The following is a 20,085-nucleotide window of genomic DNA, read 5'->3' as shown; positions in this document are numbered from 1 at the left end:
GAATTCTTCATCTTCATAGTGGAGTCTCCTGTAAGTGCTGTCCAGTTTGACAAATCAAGAAACTTGGTTATAAACATATTGAGAGTTGTGGAGGTAAATGGAAACTGTTAAAAAATGATAACCTCTGAAGAACAGAACTGTGGGACAGGGGACAAGGAAAAGGAAGACATTTAGTTTTCATTTTGTAGCTTTCTGTAATGTAAGACTATTGATTATATATTATAAATAATAATTTTAAAGCAAATTTTTTAAATTATATATTTTGTTAGCTTTCCCTTGCCCTTGGGATAAACCCCAAATTCCTTGGAATAAAGAGTTTGTCTTCATACAGGTGGTCTCATCTCTTACACTCTCTTGCACTTAACAGACTCTCCAGCCACCCTGAGTTCACACACTGAACTCTTCAAAGTCATCGTGCTTGTGCTTTTGCACAAGTTAGTCTCTGTACTGAAATGTAATTCTTCACTTTGTTACTTGCCTGAACCTCCCTTTTCTTTTCTTTTTTTTGGGGGGGGGGGATGGAGTCTTGCTTTGTTACCCAGGCACAAATCTCAGCTCACTGCAACCTCCGCTCCTGGGTTCAAGCAATTCTCCTGCCTCAGTCTCCCAAGTAGCTGGGACTACAGGTGTGCACCACCACGCCCAGCTAATTTTTGTATTTTTTAGTAGAGATGGGGTTTCACCATGTTGGTCAGGCTGGTCTTCAACTCCTGACCTCCTGATTCACCCTCCTCACCTCCCAAAGTGCTGGGATTATAGGCATGAGCCACCGCACCCAGCCACCTCCCATGTTCTTTAAGATGCGGCTGCTGTCATCTACTCCACAAATACTTTCCTGAGCCTCCCCAACTCCTGGCATGGTTAGGTGATGCCCCATATTTGAACCACAATAACTCCCTATGTACAGCTCTAACATAGACCTGAAAACCATGTGAAAAGCTTGGTGTCTTCCAGAACCTGGGAGCTTCTTGAGGACAGGATCTATATCTAATTCCTGTGACAAGTGCAGAGCCTGGCATGGAATGGATCCTGAATAAATGCTGATGAATGAACAAAGAAACAATAAGCTTATATCTTCCATCTATTCATCTCTCAAATGAAGAGTTACAAGCAAGGGAATAGTTTCTTTGAAGTGATTCTATATATTAAAAAAGCCAACAATACAGTTTTTTAATATATAAACAATGAGTAGACAGTTCACAGAAAAAAAAATGACTCATGAGAAATGAAAAGATGATAAACCTATTCATAAAAAATGAAATGCAAATCAACTCAATGATAAAATGTCATTTCAAACTATCAAACTGGCAAAGATCAAATGTATTGATAACACTGTGCTAATGAGACTAAATAGGGTAAAAAGCTCTCTCATACGTGACTGATGGGCATGTATATCAATATAACCTCTGTGCAAAGCAAATTGGCAATATTTCTAAAAATTAAAAATGCAAGTACTCCTTTTCCAAGCTATTCTATTTCCCACAAGTTTGAAAAGCTGTGTATATGTGATAGTGTTCATTTCAGTCCAGGCCCAAATTGGAATTCCAGTCCACAATAATCTTTCACCTCTGAACTTGAATTGTGTATCACTTTAATTGGAGCCTAGTATATACTACCTTTAAGACTGGTTATTTCCCCAACCAAGTAGTAAATTGCTAAGCTCAAAACTATGTCAAATATCTTTCTGTCCTTCTCAGTGCCTATCACTAGACTGAACACATGTGTGGCCAGTTTGCGTCCTTCTCATAGGACACAAGCAGGAAATCCCCAAGCCATTCTAGAAGCTAATGTGTTATCCCAGGACCCCCAGAGAAGACGAATGTTGCATGAGGTGCCGCAGCCAGAATCCAAGGCAGACTGAAAGGATGAAGATCCAGGCCAAGTACATCTTTGATCTTGTAACATTTGATTAGAAGAAGATTTTAAATATAAGTATACTTTGAATTTTTAAACATAACATATTAAAATATCATTTTACAACTACAAAGACCAATCTCCTCTATAGGCCCCTGGAGTTTAGGCCAGCATTAGGTAACACAGGGGTAGAAAGAAGCCACTGAACTAGGAGAATCACGGAAGATTTTACTGGTATGTTGTATTTTATATTACCAGAAAGTGAGCCAATGTTCTCATTTTTTTCACACACATACTTCAATTCAAAATACAAATATTGGCTGGGCTCTGCGGCTCACACCTGTAATCCCAGCACTTTGGAAGTCTGAAGTGGGAAGATCATTTAAGGTCAGGAATTCGAGACCAGCCTGGCCAACATGGTGGAACCCCATCTCTACTGAAAAAAGTACAAAATTAGCTAGGCATGGTGGTGGGCACCTGTAATCCCAGCTACTCAGGAGGCTAAAGCAGGAGAATTGCTTGAACCTGAAAGGCAGAAGTTGCAGTGAACCGAGATGGCACCACTTCACTCCAGCCTGGATGACAGAATGAGACCAGGTCTCAAAACAAAAAACAAAATACAAATACTTTGGTTTCTTCTTGGAGTTACTCCTTCTCAGCAATGTGTATGACAGAAGGAAGGGAAGAAGAAAGTCTTGATGGTCTCTTGTGGGGGTCTTTGTATCCTCTGCTGTTCTGTGACTTATAATTCTTCCTAAAGAAGCAAACTGCCCAAATTTCATCTGTCAGTGGAGGTGGCTAGTGTCCTATATGTGATAACAACGTTTTGTTATTCAGGGTTTCAGCAATTAATAATTGAATATGTTAATAGAACAAGATACTATTAAGTCAAGTTCTTTGTGTCCCCAAATAATAGAATATATTAGTATTTATACACATCAATAAATATGAAGGAGTTATCAGATAGAATGCTTTAAACTTCATGCAGTAGAAAATCCAACTCAAAAGGGCTTAAACAGTAAAGCTATTTATTGTCTCACATTACAAGAACTGAAAGGAAGGATAGTTTCAAGTTGGCTCAATCTGCAGCTCAATAATGTCACCAAGATCCAGGTTCCTCCCCTGTTTCTGCTCTACCTGCCTCGGCATCTTCTCAGGCCAATTCCTCTCCTGGTCCCAAAGAGGTTCTATCAGATGCTGCCTGCAGACACATTCTATAGCAGAAAGAAAACTGTTTATTTCCAAACATCTCTTTTTAAAGAGCAAGGAGAGCCACCAAGCACAGTGGCTCACACCTATAATCCCAGCACTTTGGGAGGCCAAGGCAGGTGGATCACTTGAGGTTAGGAGTTCGAGACCAACCTGGCCAACATGGTGAAACCCTGTCTCTACTAAAAGTACAAAAATTAGCCAGGCATGGTTGTGCATGGCTGTAGTCCCAGCTACTCGGGAGGCTAAGACACAAGAATTGCTTGAACCCAGGAGGCTGGAGGTTGCAGTGAGGTTGCAGTGAGCCGAGAAGGCACCACTGCACTCCAGCCTGGGCAACAGAGTGAGATTGTCTCAAAAATAAAAGAGCAAGAAGAGAAAGTTTATCAGAAGCCCATCAGGCAATTGGTCAGAATTTTATCGTGTGTCCATGCCTACACCAATCACTAATGAGAATGCTAGGACTACTATTCTGGCTTAAACCAATCCTTATCCACTCCCTGAAACTCCCCAGAAGCACATGGAAAGTAGATAACTGAATACAATTAGAATTCTCTTTGTTGCCAAGGAAGGACAAACAGTTTTTGCTTCTGAATGTTTAAACAATGTCTTAAAATGCATATTAATGAATACATTTCAACAATTAAAAAAATACAAATTTCCCAAGTCTTTTCATAGTATCTAGTTCATTAATTTGTCCTCAATTTTCCCAAGTCTTTTCATAATACCTATTTCATCTAATTTGTCAAAAACCAAAATAGCTTGCAGATATTTATCAAATGAGACAGTCATTCATTTATCCATCCATCCACTGATTCACTCCATTAAGATATTCTGAGCACCCATAATATGCAAGATGTAGTTTACTATGAAGACTTCAATAATGTATAAGAAGTTTATTTGGAAAATGCAAAGCTTTAAAAAATGATGTAAACTATTACATCATTCTTATGCTATAATGTGAAGGTGCCTTTCAAATGAAATCCACAGGAAAAAAAAATCCACAAATCCCACCAGTTTTCAGTGCTTCTAGCCTAAACTTTAAAATTCATTATTTCCTCAAGAAAAAGTGATGGAAACAATTTTGGTAAATTAGTAAACATAACAGTTATAGAAAACTACAAATTTATTCAAATGATCCTAATTGACAAATCTCAAACATAAAATATGTATATCTGTAGGACTTCGAAATGTGATTGATGGTGGAGAAACAATGGTATTCATCCTGGGACGATAATTCTAGAAGAGTTATAATATGGGGCATGAAAACAATTATAGGAATGAGCCCTGAGATTATTTGGTCTGGCCCCCTCATTTACTGATAACTAGGAAATAAGAATTATTGCATTAAATGAAAAGTTCTAGGTACATCCCCAAAACTAACCCCAAACCCAGTGCCTTAGTCCATTTGTATTGCTGTAAAGGAATACCTAAGGCTGGGTAATTTATAACAAAAAGACGTTTATTTGGAACATGGTTCTGCAGGCCGTACAAGAACCACAGCACTCGTTTCTGGCAGGGACTGCAGGAAGCTTCCAGTCATGGCAGAAGGGGAAAGGGGAGCTGGTGTGTAAAGATCAAATGGCAGGAAGTAAGAGAGAGAGAGAGTGAGAAGGAGAGAGAAACAGGCAGGAGAGAAGGGAGGCACTGAATAAGATGCCAGACTCTTTTGACAACCAGATCTCCCAGAAACTCACCAAGCCATTCATGAGGGATCTGCCCCTATGACACCTTCCACCAGACCCCATCTCCAACACTGGAGATCAAATTTTAAAATGAGATTTGGAGGGGACAAATATCCAAGCTATGTCACTTAGTATTCTTCAGGTCACAAAAATGTTTTTATTTTTCTTCTAAGAGCCCAACTGGGACACAAACTAGGAAGTTTCTTCTCTCATTACTCCCCAAAGACAAACTCACCCACTGTAAGTCAAGAAAAGCCAAGCAGCTAAATTAGAGCATGCAGAGATTAGGTGAAGGAAAAAGAAGGGACCGAGGAGAGAAATTTTTGTGATATTTAGAACCATTCCATTTTGTGGGGTAGGCGGTAGTATTATTTGGTTTTAACTATTGCTCATCCTAGAAAATTCCTGCTTTGAGGATGGGGATATAACTTCTTTGATAAAACTCAGTAACCAAGTGGCAGAAAGGCTAGCGTTCCGTCAGGTCCTCAATAGCTCATACATGAGGGCATTAGAGAAGGTGCCCTCTCCTTTATTAAGCAGGTGCAGAACTTGATAAGGGGAGCTTGACTAGATTTCAGCCCCCTCCCTTCCCTTCACCAAGGGCCTTTGTGCATGGCACACAATGCATAAGTGTACACGGTAGCCCTACTTTCTGGAGTAGAAAAATCTTGGGATTTCCCAAAACTGTTCATCCCAACTCAGAACTGGAACACCATGTGCAAAGTCAGGAGACTTCATTCTGCCAGAAGCATTTTTCATTATGACATTCTAGACTGTTGGCACAATAATCTTAATCATCTGACCTTTTAGAGGCAATTTCCTGATCTTGGCTGGACAGACCAGGCTAAATGCTCCATTTGGTCCTATTTTTAAATAGCCCAGATGGTGTGAATGGGTGTGTGGCTCAGGGTGCCCCCATATGCTGGGCTGCCTCCAGGAACAATTTGTACCTTGGGTGTAACAAGCAGCTGTAGATGGGAGTAAGGAATGGGGCAAGGGTTGGTAAGGGTTAAGTCGGTGCCTTTCTGATCTGAGTAACACTGATTTCATCAGCTACTTGTGAAATGCTGAGCCTTAATGTAGATTCATGAGGGGTTACACTTAGTCACCCATAAATGGCAGCCAAGTGCAGATTAAAAAAAATGAAATAGGTAGAAAGTAGGAGGCCAATTCTGAGACAGCTGCTTCTGATCTCTTCTCCACACACCCGGAGTTGGATTTGGGTGTACTATGTAGGGAAGAATTAGCAGGGAAGTCAAGTCTGCTCATCACATAGGATGCAGACCATTTTCTGCCCCTTTCCTTCTTTGCATAGAAATTTGTTTCCTTGGAGATTGCAAGGATCTGATGCCTAGAAAAGAGGGAAGAGTGGAAAGGACTTGAGAGAAAAGGAACTACAGTTCCCAAGACGTTTCGGCTTTCATCAGTAATACAGGCTGGGCATAGTGGCTCATGCCTGTAATCCCAGCACTTTGGGAGGCCAAGGTGGGTGGATCATTTAAGGCCAAGAGTTTGAGATCAGCCTGGCCAACATGGTCAAACACCATCTCTACCAAACAAAACAAAACAAAATTAGTTGAGAGTGGTAATGTGTGCCTGTCGTCCAAGCTACTCAGGAGACTGAGGCATAAGAATTGCTTAAGCCTGAGAGACAGAGGATGCAGTAAGCTCAGATCACGCTACTGTACTCCAGCCTGGGCAACAGAGCAAGACTCTGTCAAAATTAATAATAATAACAATAAAGAGAAGACTCTGTCATCCTGAAACAGCTTCTTATTCCCTTTACTTATGATTTCCCATTTCTTCATCCTCAAATGGCTTTCCTTAAACGAAAGGTCTTCCTTCTTCTTTATTGATCTATGTCCTTCTTTCAAAAGAGATACTTGACACACATCACTCCCAAGAAGCCTTTACACACATTCTAACAGATTCCTTCTGGCGCTAAAAATGTAGAAGGTGGCTGGAACTCAAAAATAAACTTACAACTAAGGTTGCAGCTTAGATCTAAGTCAAGGATCAGCAAACCGTTGCCCAAAGGCCATGTCCAGCCCGCCACCTGCCTTTGTACAAACCATGAGCTAAAAATGGATTTTTTATGTATAAATGGTTGGGGGAAAAAAACAAAGGAATAATAATATTGCATGACATGAAAATCATACAAATGTCACATATCAATATCCATAAATAAAGGTTTATTGGAATGCAGCCTTGCTCATTTGTTTATATATTGTTTATGGCTGCTTTCACACTACAATGGCAAAATTGATTATCTAAAGAAGACAGTATAGTCACGAAGCCTAAATTATTTACTATCTGGCCCTTAACAGAAAAAAATTTGCCAATTCCTGGTCTACGATATTGAGTTAGCGATGTTAAATAGAAACATGTCAAAGAAATCAATTTCAGGCAAACCAACAAAGGCTATCAAGTAGGCACATTAAGTCCCACAATCAAGACTAAGCAGTTACCCTGAGGAGCAGGAAAAGGAAAAAAAAATGAAGGAATATACAAAGTAGTACACTCTACACTTGGTAAGTGTGGAGGTAATATCTGTGCTGCTCACTGCCACATCCCTCCCTGTATCTAGCCCGCTTCTTAGTACTGGGCAGGTGCCCCTTAACTAGTTCTAGAATGAATGAAGTGGAAGAGAGGAAGGAGAAACATAAAGCAAGTGAAACAAGCGTTGCATAGGGTTGGGGGTAAGAGGCTGGCTCCCCAACAACAACCTGAGTTTGCCTGCCCTGTGTAATATGTCCAGGTCTCAAAAGTTAGCAGAAATCCCCACTTGGGAAGCTAAGTGTGTGCCCAAGAGATTGAGGAAATGACTAAATAACTGTGGTAGCCTGATGCCTATTCAAGATCACCTTTTCCACCCCTTCCTCAGTCACCAGATACAAACATATTTAGTCCAGAAACTAACTTCAGACATGGAGATTAGCAAGGGGAAGGAAATCAAATATAAAGCTCATGAAATAAACAGCACCACTTGTCACTGTTGATCTTTGATTAACTGGCTCTTCTTTCCGAAACAGGGCCTCCTTTTCTTCTTCCTCTCTCTGTCTCTTTCTCTTTGTTTCAGGTGACACCCACACATATCCTTCAGTGTTGGCAGAGATGCTCACTGAGATAACAACTGGAGTTCATGCTGCACATTTTCATCTTCGTGTGTCATCATCACCATGTAAAACCACAACTCTAGGAAAACAAAGCTGTTTGCTGCTCTTTTCAACTGACATTTCCACTCAGCTCATGATTTGTTCTTTGGAGCCAGAGGAGAGTTTCAATCTATCATTGAGATAACTCTGCCTGATGAAGTGTAAAATCCAGTCCACTCCCACCCTGCAATCCATTCACCTTTCTTCAATTTTTTGTCCCTTCAAATTCCCAGCATCCAAGGGCCTTTCAGAGTTTCACCAGGCAAATCAGATAGGAAAATGGGCTTTGGGAAGCACACATTCTGGCCCTGAGAGCTGCACCAAGAATGAGGTCAGCTTGGAAGAGCTGATATATTCTTTGATCACCCTAATTTCATCTCAAGCAATTTTCAAGTGTTGGACCCAGTGTCAACATCCTGAAATAGACAAAAGTCACTCTGAGAAAACGTGTCACCTTCTGTTCTGGTCAGTGGCCTGGGTTTCTAAGTGCTAGGATCCTGTGAATCTTCAAAGAGAAACCACGTATTTCTTCTGGGACGCCTAATCAGAGAAAGCTGAGAGGCCCCACCATTCACATGTGTTCTTGAAGGGGTGTGATCCCAGTTCACTACAGCTTCAGCCTCCTAAATAGCTGGGACTACAGGCCTGCACCATCACATTTGGCTAATTTTTTTTTAAATAGAGACAGGGTCTCCCTATGTTGCCCAGGCTGGTCTTAAACTCCTAGACTTAAGTCATCCCCCTGCATTAGCCTCTCAAAGTGCTGAGATTACAGGCGAGAGTGATCATATCCAGCCCCAAACTTTCTTATGAGTGCCACTCTCAAAAAGTCAAGAGTTAGGCCTCAGTTTAAGAAACACAAATAGATGTTAGAAGCAAAGTTGCCAGACAAGGTTCTGGTCTCCTTTCCAGACCATCCCACTTGCTGCTGCACAGTGTGGTGGAGTCCCCATTACAATGGATCCAGAAGCTTCTTTAATTTTTTCTTACCTATCCATTGTCTCTGATCTAGACAAGATAGGAGAGAAGAAAGGGTACTGCTTTAAAAAGGAATCAATCTGTTTTACCATACAGGAGGGAAAAAGTGAATTCAGGGTTATGGGCAATTGCAATATTCACCCAGTTACACAAGCTAGAATGTGGTGGAGGTGTTAGGTGAAGTGAAGTTTGCATTTTACTTTGTTTTGAACTTGAGTTTCAAGGTACTAGAACCTTTTTACAGAACTGGGTTACACTATTTTTAATAGCACAGTAAAGGAGTGCTTATTGAGCAGATTCATTTAATGGCTGACTTTTTTTTTTAACCCATCTTGTTCCTTTCCAATTGATTTGATTTGTCCTATTGAGCTAACCGTGAGTAACTAGCTGAGTTCAGTCTTTCTTGGAGTAGTAAGAGACATGTAAGCTCATTTTTTTCAAGTTTAATTACCTTTATTAAGTTTAATAAGCTTCATTTCAACAAAGAAAAGAATCAGTTGGGAGATGAATTCATTGCACGCCCATTTAATTGACTCTGGGTCACCTTCAGAGTAAAATGTACAACAAAGGAAACAGAAGGTGCTACATGAATTATTAGACCAGCTCTTGTGTCTGTTCAGTGCCTTTCGCTTCCCCTACCCACAAGATGCTGTGCATGTGCATGTGTGCGCATGTGTGTGTGTGTGCTATTAGAGTGTTCAGCTATGATATGAGCATGACAGGTGAAAAAGCTGAATTTTCTGTTCCCAGCATTTCCATTTTGAGTTCTTTTTGAATCAAAGCCAGAGAAGGCATTTACAGAATTTGTTGGGGGTAAAATCACCTCAGAAAAAAAGAGCAGCAAGTCAGTAGTAGGATGGGATTTCAACTCCAAAGACAACTTTTCAGAAGTCTTAAACTGAAGATATGTTTAAAACATAGCCAGTGCTCCATTAAGAGGGAATCTGGGGACTTCAATGGAAAATCAACTTAACTCCTGACAGTGACTTAGTTGGCATGACTTTTCTAACAGTATTGGGTTTCCTCACTGCACAAAAATTTCTAAAATGTAAATGAATTTATATTCATCAGATTTTCTTTCACCAGATTTGGCTATATATATATTTTACCTCCTGTTTTTTTAATAAAATGTTTTTGAACTTCTAACAGGAAAGTAGAAAATAGAACTGGCTCTCTCCCTCTCAAAGTATGATTATAACCTTTAGACTGATTGTTAATTCATAAGGCCATATAAAACTCATTCACTCAATCAATAAATATTTATTATATGCCAGGCACTGCTCTGGGCACTGGAGATACAGCAAGAAACAAAGCAAAGTTATTTCCCTCATGGAGCTTATAAACCATAAATAAATAAGTAAAATGTCTGATGTAAGAGATGGTAAAATGCTATGGAGAAAAATAAGGGAAGGGGACAGGGTGTGAGGGAGTTTATCTAGGGGAGAAGATGACACTTGAGCAAAGACCTGAAGGGTGACGAAGCAAGCCAGGTCATCTACGGAAGGGCATTCCAGACAGAGGAAATAGGACGTGTTAAGGTCCTGAGGTAGGAGCAGGCCTGTGATGTTTAAGTAGGAATATGTCAGAAAGCATGCATATAGCTTAGGAAAGAGAGACTTCCTGAGCTTCAAATGGCCTTTCAGATAACACAGACTCCCTCACCCCAGATCTTGAGAGAGTCTATGTCACTGTCTTTGATCGGGGTTAGTAATAAGTCTATGGCAGTCATGATTCTGGCTCTGGGTCCATTATTGGCACCATCTCCAATCTCCAGCATGTAGTTGAATTTAACACTTTGGGGTCAGTATCCAGGTCTGGTAGAGTTCCCATCTGGCAGTGCAAATGGTTGGGATGAGGGATGAGACATCCATTTGACCATCAACAGCCTCATTAGAATAGCCATGAGGACTGGTGGCTCAGTTAGTTAACCTGAGGGACTGATGAGGTCAAGGCTGAAGTTGGATCTCTCTCAAACTTGAGGGCATTCACATCACACAGAATACATAGGTAAGCCTAGCCCAATATCTCAAAGAGGTTTGATAAGAAATTGTGACTGAAGTCAAGCAAACAAACCAGAAATGTACCCTGCTTGAAGTGAAATTAGTATTTGAAAGTCTAGCTTTTTTAAAAAAGGCTAAACAGGAGATTTATACAAGGATTTACCCCACAGTTCTTTTAAATAGCAAGTTCTCTCCAGATTGATTGTCAAAGCGAAGCATATCTAGTCTGAAAGCATATTTTTCTTAATACTGAAAGACAATATTAAAGTACAAATTTAAAGCAGTCATATAGTAGTCTAGTAATTTTATCACTGAATATATAGAACATAATGTACACTTGGTCTCTTTAAATTGGCATGCTTACCCCAAATAGGTGAGCTCACAATCAAAAATTACAGGAATACCATTAATTTATAAGACTCTTACAATAATAGCAGCAAATGACATTGTTTTCTTCATAACTACCATACCTGAAACTATAAAAGCGTTGCTCCAACCACTGTTTTTGAACCATTTCTTGGTTCATACTAATAGTGAAAATGGACTTCCCTATATAACATTTCTTCTCTGTTTCTGTGCAGAGTGAGTAAGAAACATCTCAAGTGTGATTCATCTTTAGTAGGCCTACTTTTCCAGTCAGAAAACAAAATCATTTATTACCATTGATCAAGTCTTTCCATTTTAAAAAATGTATTTATATATTTGCCACTGCCATTTCTAAACACTCTGCAGCTTTGTCATTTTCAAATACAATCTCATAACTTGGATTCAAGATGAAGAACTCTTCAATCCAAGAAGCTGGCATGTGGCACAGGTGCCACGGTAAATTCAACAGTTCTTCATCACCCAAGTGCTGCTGAGTTTGATCTTCTTGGGACTGATTAAATTCATGGAAGGGAAGCCTACTTAAAAACATCAACCTAAGTATAGTATTTTCTATCTGGAATCTCAAGATTTCTACTCCACCCCTCCTTTCCTTCCCACATTGAAAATTTGAAGACCTCTTTCTATACATAAAAGTGAGGGGTGCCCTATATTTCATTACCAGATAAACTATTTCAAGAAACAGGAAAATGATGGAAGTTAATAGGCCCTCAAATTATAGCACCTTATCCCTGCGTAGTGGGTTTAAATTTGCATTACAATATTCACCTTTTCTTAGGCTATTCCCCTGTTTAATTTTTATACGTAATTTATCTACATGGCAAAAATGCCAATAGCTAACATTATATGTTAGGCATGCTACTAAATGTCAGGGACGGGCAGAGACAAAGACAGACTTGGGCCATGCCCTCATGGAGATTATAGCAGAGGAAGAGACATTTGTGACCATTAACTCCATTTACAGTTGAAGGACTATTATCTTAGGTGGGCAGTGACTTGCCTGAGGTTCAACTAGTAACGAGACTTGAACCAAGTCTATGTGCCTCTAAAACCTAAACTCCTCCAACCCTTGAATTAACTGAAGCACAAACAAATGGTAAGGGCCGCCAAAGGGCCATTCTTCAAGGTCCCCAAGCATAGTCTAGTTGACTAAAACTGGAGGCAGAAAAATATCCATGGTCATTCCAGGGTCAGGCCCTACCCAGTCCCGTAAGAACTTTGATGATCTCAAAAGACACACTCCAAAATACTTTCCCATGTGAATGGACCTCCAATGTACAGGAGCCGCTGAGTCCAGAGTTTTGGAACTCTGAACCCTAAACCACATCAAGTCCCTGTAAAGGAGCTCTCAGCAAGGCTCCTTCTGCCTGACACCTTCTGGAAGATTGTTACCCACTGATGGCCACCCGCTCAGCACATGGCAAGTATTTCATCATTCCATTCCATTCTCCCTCCTTCTGAAGAAGCTTCTTGGGACGCACCCCTCACACTCTAATGAATGCTAACATCCCTTCGTCACAGTATTCTCACTTCTCCTATGGACGCTCTTTTCACTTCCCACTTTGGATCTCCACACAAACAATAAAGAGACCAACCGTGCAATCCTGAAGCATATGAAACAGGAAGGCTCCTGCCTGCTGTGACTGGAATGAGCTCTTAGACAAATAATCCTTCATAGTACTTAAATAATTCCGTGGTTTTGTTGCGGCTGTCGTTTGAGCCAGAGTCGCAATCTATGGCCCAGGCTGGAGTGCAGTGGAGTGATCTCAGCTCACTGCAGCCTCCACCTCCCAGGTTCAAGCAATTCTCCTGCCTCAGCCTCCTGAGTAGCTGGGATTACAGGTGCCCACCACCAGGCCCGGCTAATTTTTGTATTTTTAGTATAGACCAGGTTTCACCATCTTTACCAGGCTAGTCCTGGCCTCAAGTGATCTGCCCACCTCTGCCTCCCAAAGTGCTGGGATTACAGGTGTGAGCCCCTGCACCAGGTCCCATGGTACTGAAATAATTTTGACGTAAAGTGACCTTATTTCCTGACATATTCTTTCTTGGTGTAGGATAACTATTTTATTCTTTTGAAAGTACATTGTGAACATTAACACTGAAGTCCCAAACAGGGAGTGAGGAAAGCAAGTTGGTTTACCTGATACTGCTTTGAGGGAATCCCTCATTTGACCAAATCCCTTATTTGGTCAAAATGACTAAATATGGTCAGAATTCATATACTAAAAGGAAATTCATAAACTAAAATTCATAAACTAAAAGAAAAACAGCATTAAATAGGAACTAAGTGGCTCATTTCATGAGTGGGAGACAGTGTTTTAATGTTTTTTAAATATTTGTCTTCCTATCCCTCCCCCTAATCTAACTTACCCCATCTAACCCACAGATTACACCCATTTAGTCTAAACACCTATTTAACCAAAAGGAATGATTTTCTAGCCTTTCTTCTGCAACTAAAATGTCCATGGATACCACACTTTTCTTGACTGAGATGTACAGGTGAGTGAGAAAGGAAAGAGGCTCCCAGAATCCACTCCCTTTTTGTTTTCTACCCAACTTCTCAGTCAAGTCAATAAATACATAGTAAGTCTGGATGTGGGTCATGACACTGTAAGACTTGGCCTGCCACAGGAAGTCTCTTTCACTTCATTTCAGAGTCTCAAAATGATCTTGCTATTTGGTCTAGTCACTCAAGAAAAATCGGCATTGGTGGCCTAACAGGGGCCTGAGGTGGCCGGCTGGAGATGAGGCAGTCATTTCCTATCCAGAGCAGTGATGTTGAGCAGATGGGGGCTGCCAGCCGGCTGGCTTCTGGATAGGCGTCCGTGTCAGGAGCGATAGGCTGCGAAGTCACGCGGCGGAGCATAGGGCTGGTAGTGCCTGCGGGTAGGCCCGGGGCAGCGTGGAGTCATGTTCATGTAATCACTGTGCAGAAGCCTGCTCCTCCTACTCCTCATCTGCAGAAAAGAGAAGTGTCAGTGAGGAGGGACAGTGTCAGGGAAGGAGTTCTAAGACTTTGGGGACACCTATTCATGATATTAACTGTCAAATGACAAATACTAACCTTTTTTGAGTAACTCGGACTTGGGTAATGACTGATCAAACCTAACTACTGACTCTTCAAAATGAACTTGAACTTGAAAAATCTCGATGAAAGTATTTTAGAGAAATGTATCCCTGTTATTTTCAATGCTGTCATTTGACCTGAGTTCAAAATGCATACTAATTAACATATCCACTGTTGATATTTAATGCACTCGAAGGCCCTTCCTCCTTTGACTAGGTTAAGCCTAACCCCCATTGCAATCTTCTTACATTAGCATTTGTTTAGCAAGCTGTTTTTCCATAAGTAACCAAAGAGGACCTTCAGCTCCTCCAGAGTCTGGAATAATCACAAATTTGTAAAGATGGAGTCCATACCAATGGCCATTTACAGTTCTAGACAACTAGTACCTTCCTATTTCTTTAGGGGAATGTATTTCTATAAAGACAATAGTGTCACTCCTCTCTCTTCCATAGGCTCCGCTCCCTCAGGATGAATTTTCACCAGGAGTGAGGCAAGTAAGAGCAATAGTTTCACCCACCATGAATCTAAGCAACGTTTTTGACTAAGGGTTAGGAGCATCATTTCTGGATCAATGTGATAGTAAATTTTACGTTTTTATAAATGACCCAGAAAACATCAAAAAACAGAAAGCCATCAGATTTCTGGATTCAGAATTCTCTATTATGAAAAAAGTGCCTAATTCCTGGCACATAAGCTTGATACCTAAGTAGGTATGCTGCACATGAGTGAATGAATAAATAAGTGAATGATTTCAGCCCGGGTTTTGTTTCCATACCCTCCTGCCTGAGCACTTCACACCTTCCTTGTCAAAGGGGCATGAGTAAACACTAAAGAAAGGTTTGAAAAACACTGGCCCCCATGTTACTAAACACAGCTAACGTGTTTTAAGGCCTCACCTTCTTCAACTCTCAGCAGCATTCTATACTAATGATAACTCTCTTCTTTTTGTGATACTATTTCTCTTTGTTATCTATAACATCCCAGTTTTTATCCTACCGGTCTGGCTGCTCCTTCCCTGCCTCCTTTGCAAGCTCATCCATCTCTAATCAGATGTTAGAATTTCTCACTGCTTGGTCCTAGGCCTTCTTCTCTACTCTATCCTCTTTCCCTAGGTAACCTCATTCACATTCACAACTTCAATTATCACCTACTCACCCAAATTTATATCTTTGGACTAAACCTCAAAGGCACGCTAAACTCAATATGTCTAAAATAAAACTCAAGAGTTCCCCCAAATGCTGTTTTTTAACCAGTGTTTCTCATCTGAGTGAATGACACTACCATACACAGTTGCCTCATCCTTGACACCTCAAGCTCCCTTAGTCCCTGTCCCAGGGGACATTTGGTGAAGTCTAAAGACATTTTGGATCTTCACAACTCAGAGGGATGCTACTGGCATCTACCAGGTAGAGGTCAGAGGTGCTGCTAAACATCCTATATTGCACAGAGCAGTCCTCTGCAACAAAGAATTGTCTTGGTTCTACATCCTTTCTGTAAATGAAAGACTAGAGCTGTCTTGAGCACAGGATCATAGCAGGGCAGGGGTGAGGCCAAGGAAATGTCTATCCCCAGATGAGTGTAGAACCCAGCACTTTGGGAGGCCGAGGCGGGTGGATCACGAGGTCAAGAGATCGAGACCATCCTGGTCAACATGGTGAAACCCCATCTCTACTAAAAATACAAAAAATGAGCTGGGCATGGTGGCACATGCCTATAATCCCAGCTACTCAGGAGGCTGAGGCAGGAGAATTGCCTGAACCCAGGAGGTGGAGGTTGTAGTGAGCCAAGATCGCGCCATTGCACTCCAGCCTGGGTGACAAGAGCAAAACTCCATCTCAAAAAAAAAAAAAGAAAGAAAGAAAGAAAACAGCTGGTGATAACCTGGGAAGCATATTTAGTACTTACTCCAACTCTGATGACTCCCTTTGCCAAACCTCCAAGTATCAGCCTTTGCCTCCAGACACTCAAACCAAACCACAGCTGGTAGAGAGGCCCCAATAATAAAGGTGTCTTGACTCTCAAGTTCTTCATGTTGCACACAAAGATAATGAAAGGTCTACTGCAGGCAGCTCCCATGCTTATCCTCAAGAGATTGTCAGATGGTGGACTTACTTACTATCACACTAACTCTAAACACAGCAATGGGATGAAAATGACAAATGCATTGCTGGGAACAAACACCATGCAGAATCCACAGTGCCCATGTGCATCGAGCATGTGTGCATATGTGTGCAGGAAGTACCTACCCTATGTGTTTGTGTCATCTCCTTCAACAGTGAATGTCAGCTAATGATATGTGACTTCTGAACCACTCCTCCTTTGCCCTTCTCCCCATGCCACCCTTACCCACTTGTCTCCTGGGAATAGCAGAACGCAGGACATACACGAGGTAGTCTACTTAAGTACATGGTCTTCAAAAATCTAATGGATTATTATAAAAAGCAGACAATACCTGTCCACATACTGTTCCCATTCCTCACATTGTGATCTGTAGTGGGGAACATAACGTTTTTTAAAATAATCCTTTTAGCTAGGAAAAGGGGCAGCTTTACCAGCACAGCTGCGTAAGTGGAGAATTGAAAGACAGTGGCAGGTGCTGGTCTGTGGCAGCTTGACCGAAGGGAGTTCTTTATTTATTCAAATGTCAACATCAGGTCAAGAACTGAGATAGAATCTGCAGCTGCTCCCAGAAACCCACGCAGCCTAGAAGCCCACTCAACCTGGAACTGCCTACAGTAGCATATTGTAGGCCCTCAGGAAGTTCCAGAAAACAGCAACTTCATCAAGGCACGCTGCAGACCAGCCAAAAATAGGATCTCAGAAAATTACCGAGGAAATAGCTAAACTCCAGGGATCCATAATGGTCTAGATGCCCAGCTCAGCAATGTACTTGTTGCTTAAACAGCAACAGCAGAAAAAGATGACCCCAGAGTAAAAATACTATGTTATTTAATGAAACATAGACAAACTTGTACTTATACTTTTTCTTTTTTTTGAGATGGAGTTTCGCTCTTGTTACCCAAGCTGGAGTGCAAGGGCGTGATCTTGGCTCACCACAACCTCCGCCTCCTGGGTTCAGGCAATTCTCCTGCCTCAGCCTCCTGAGTAGCTGGGATTACAGGCACGCGCCACCATGCCCAGCTAATTTTTTGTATTTTTAGTAGAGACGGGGTTTCACCATGTTGGCCAGGATGGTCTTGATCTCTTGACCTCGTGATCCACCCGCCTCGGCCTCCCAAAGTGCTGGGATTACAGGTGTGAGCCACCGCACCCAGCCTATACTCTTTTGATAAGAGTACAAAGACCCAGGTGTGAGATGCAGATAAATGGCAGTTCTTACTGGGTAACTGAACTGACTACAAAAGGCCAAAAATGACAAGGCTGCCCAATTCACAGGGAGTCTGTAAGACAAAGTAAAACAAAAATATATTTTTTTAAGACAAAGCAAGATGAACCTCACTAGGAATTAGTAGTGCTGCCAAGGAGAAACCCAGAGTGTCTATGGTGTGTCTGAGTTGAAAGTGAATGGTTAAAACTCATTGAAAGTGAGAAGCTGCTTTCATCCCTTTGGGTAACTCAAGTCACTCAGTAAATTGGTGTCTCATTATACTAACTGACATTCTAATGCATATTTAGAGTAAGTTATCAATAATGAGCAGTGTCCTCTGGCCACTGAAGGTTAAAGTAGTTCCCAAAACTACTTTCTGCAGAGCTAGTAAATTACCTTGACCTAGGTCAGCATGTCACCTGGGAGTGCCTTTCCTGGAGGGGTACCCAAAGGGCCACTGCACCTGGCCTTTAAGTTAGGAAGTTGAGATTCCCAATGAGAGGATTGAAAAGCCATATGGTAGGCATAAAAGCCAATGGCCAGAGACTAGGAAGAAATAAGAACTAAGAATTCTAAAAATTCTAAAATTATCAGCAAACACCACAGAGGATCAAAGCTAGAAGGTAAATTGGATGAAGACACCAAGATCTGGAAAGATGAAAGTCAACTAGCATGAGAGGCAGAATTCAGGCAATATTTTACAATACCAGTCCCCACCTTCAGGGTTGGGTTACTTGCAGAAGGCAAGCCAGGCAAATTCCTTAGATGATACCTTGTATGAGGAATTTCCAGGAACAAGCAACCACTTTGTGTTCTACCCTGCAGCAAGTACAGATTAGGCAACAGGCAGCCTGACAAATGTCCATCTGAGCCCTAGGGTCTTCTCAACTGCAAGGACCATGTGGGGAACGATTAAAAGGTAAACTTCAGCAATAGGCCAAGAAAAGTCCAAAAGGATCTAAGACTGGATAATGGGAAGCCACAACTATGGAGCCAGGTCTGTACTCCCAGTCACCAAGCTGAGAGTAAACAGCATGGCTTCACATGGTATGGCTTTCAGAAATCACTGACCCATCTATGAATTAGGTAAATATATGGATTTAGGTAAATATATGGATTATGCCTTAAAGATGAGTATCATACTTCAGGCAGACTCATTTAAATCCTTAATCTGACCTCTCTGGAGGTTATCAATTCATCAATCCAATAAGCATTCATTAGCTTAATATCAAATGTACTTAATATCAAATGGAGAATATCAAGAGAAGTAGTGGATGGAGAATATCAAGAGAAATAGTCTTTTATTCTTGAAGAGAATATATTTTTCATTGAAGAAGTGACTCATACATGGATGTAACTTCTAGAAAAAAATTCAAAGACAACATGGAGTCAATACATGAGGTATTCTGTACCATACTGTGTGCATAAGAAGTTTCCCAGTAAGAAAAATATTGTCACTCAGGGGTCCATTCTTAACTGTAGACAGCTTCATCAAAATGTGTTCAAACCTAGGCCAAAAATTCAATGTTGAGGAAAGTAAAGAAAAATACACCGCATTTATAACATAAACATTTGCAAAAGTTGGTACTTCAATTCAGTGGTGAGAGCTCAGAAAATTCTAACTCCCATTATAGTTTCATAATGACAGCACTGTACTTGGCCTCACACAATTCAACTACTTCAGAAGAGAAAAAAATATGACTCAGATAAACAGATGTAGTTTCTTTGCTAGGTTTGAATACACAATTTCAGTAGCCAAGTTTCTCATGATTTTTGATCAAGCCAACATTGTACATTGGCTTTAGTTGCCTAGCTTCCCAAGTTGCCTAGCTGTTTATACATGCATATACATTAACACTGTTTTATGTGTCATAATTACATCGCAAAATGGGAAGAAGAAAGGTAACTGCTCCTAATCCCCCCACCCTAATTTGCCCATTTAGCTTCTTATTCTGCCTGGCCACCTACTCAGTGACTTCTGGGAAATCAACTCATATCAGATTTTTAGCTCAGATAAAGTTGAATAGGCTAAAAGAAAACCTACTCAAGCATGTGGAAAAGAAAATAATCATCATCATATATTAAGCAAAAAATAAACCACATAGGCAAACTTCTTGAATATGTTCAGATTGCATGTGCAGTGGAAAAGTTACATAAAAGCAGTGCTGCTTCTCTTACCCAGAAAACACTAAGGGCCACTGTTACTAGCAAGCTGTAGGAAGCCAGGACTCCACCAACCACTGCCAGTGCCCAGAAGGGCTGAGAAGGTCCAGAAAATGAGGGACCTGGACAAAGGTGTTTCCCTGAAAAATAAAATAGAGCGGATTAAATGATACAGGAATAGCAATTGAGTACATTTCCTTCCTTGTGAACATCAGAGAAAAATGTGAAAGAAATAAAAATATTTAAAATACCATCAGCT

At 40.9% G+C, this 20,085-nt stretch overlaps 1 protein-coding gene across 2 annotated transcripts in view; it reads right to left on the bottom strand.

Annotated features, from left to right (window-relative positions):
- Positions 1-11,105: 11,105 nt before the first annotated feature.
- CD28 (CD28 molecule) overlaps positions 11,106-20,085 on the bottom strand; it is a 33,359-nt gene continuing 24,379 nt past the window's right edge. Inside the window, exons 3-4 of one of the 2 annotated variants that reach the window (XM_008999128.5) lie at positions 19,842-19,966; positions 11,106-14,225 (exon numbers count right to left, since the gene is read on the bottom strand). In XM_008999128.5, coding sequence (XP_008997376.1) covers positions 14,097-14,225; positions 19,842-19,966 — 254 coding nt within the window. In that variant the 3' untranslated portion in view covers positions 11,106-14,096. The remainder of the gene's footprint in view (positions 14,226-19,841; positions 19,967-20,085) is intronic. The other variant, NM_001257219.1, reaches the window with a different exon arrangement.

The sequence above is a fragment of the Callithrix jacchus genome, chromosome 6 (genome assembly GCF_049354715.1).
Source record: "Callithrix jacchus isolate 240 chromosome 6, calJac240_pri, whole genome shotgun sequence".
Classification (NCBI taxonomy): Eukaryota; Metazoa; Chordata; class Mammalia; order Primates; family Cebidae; genus Callithrix; species Callithrix jacchus.
Note: the sequence above shows the minus strand (reverse complement) of the source record. Positions and strands in the feature narration are given on the sequence as shown.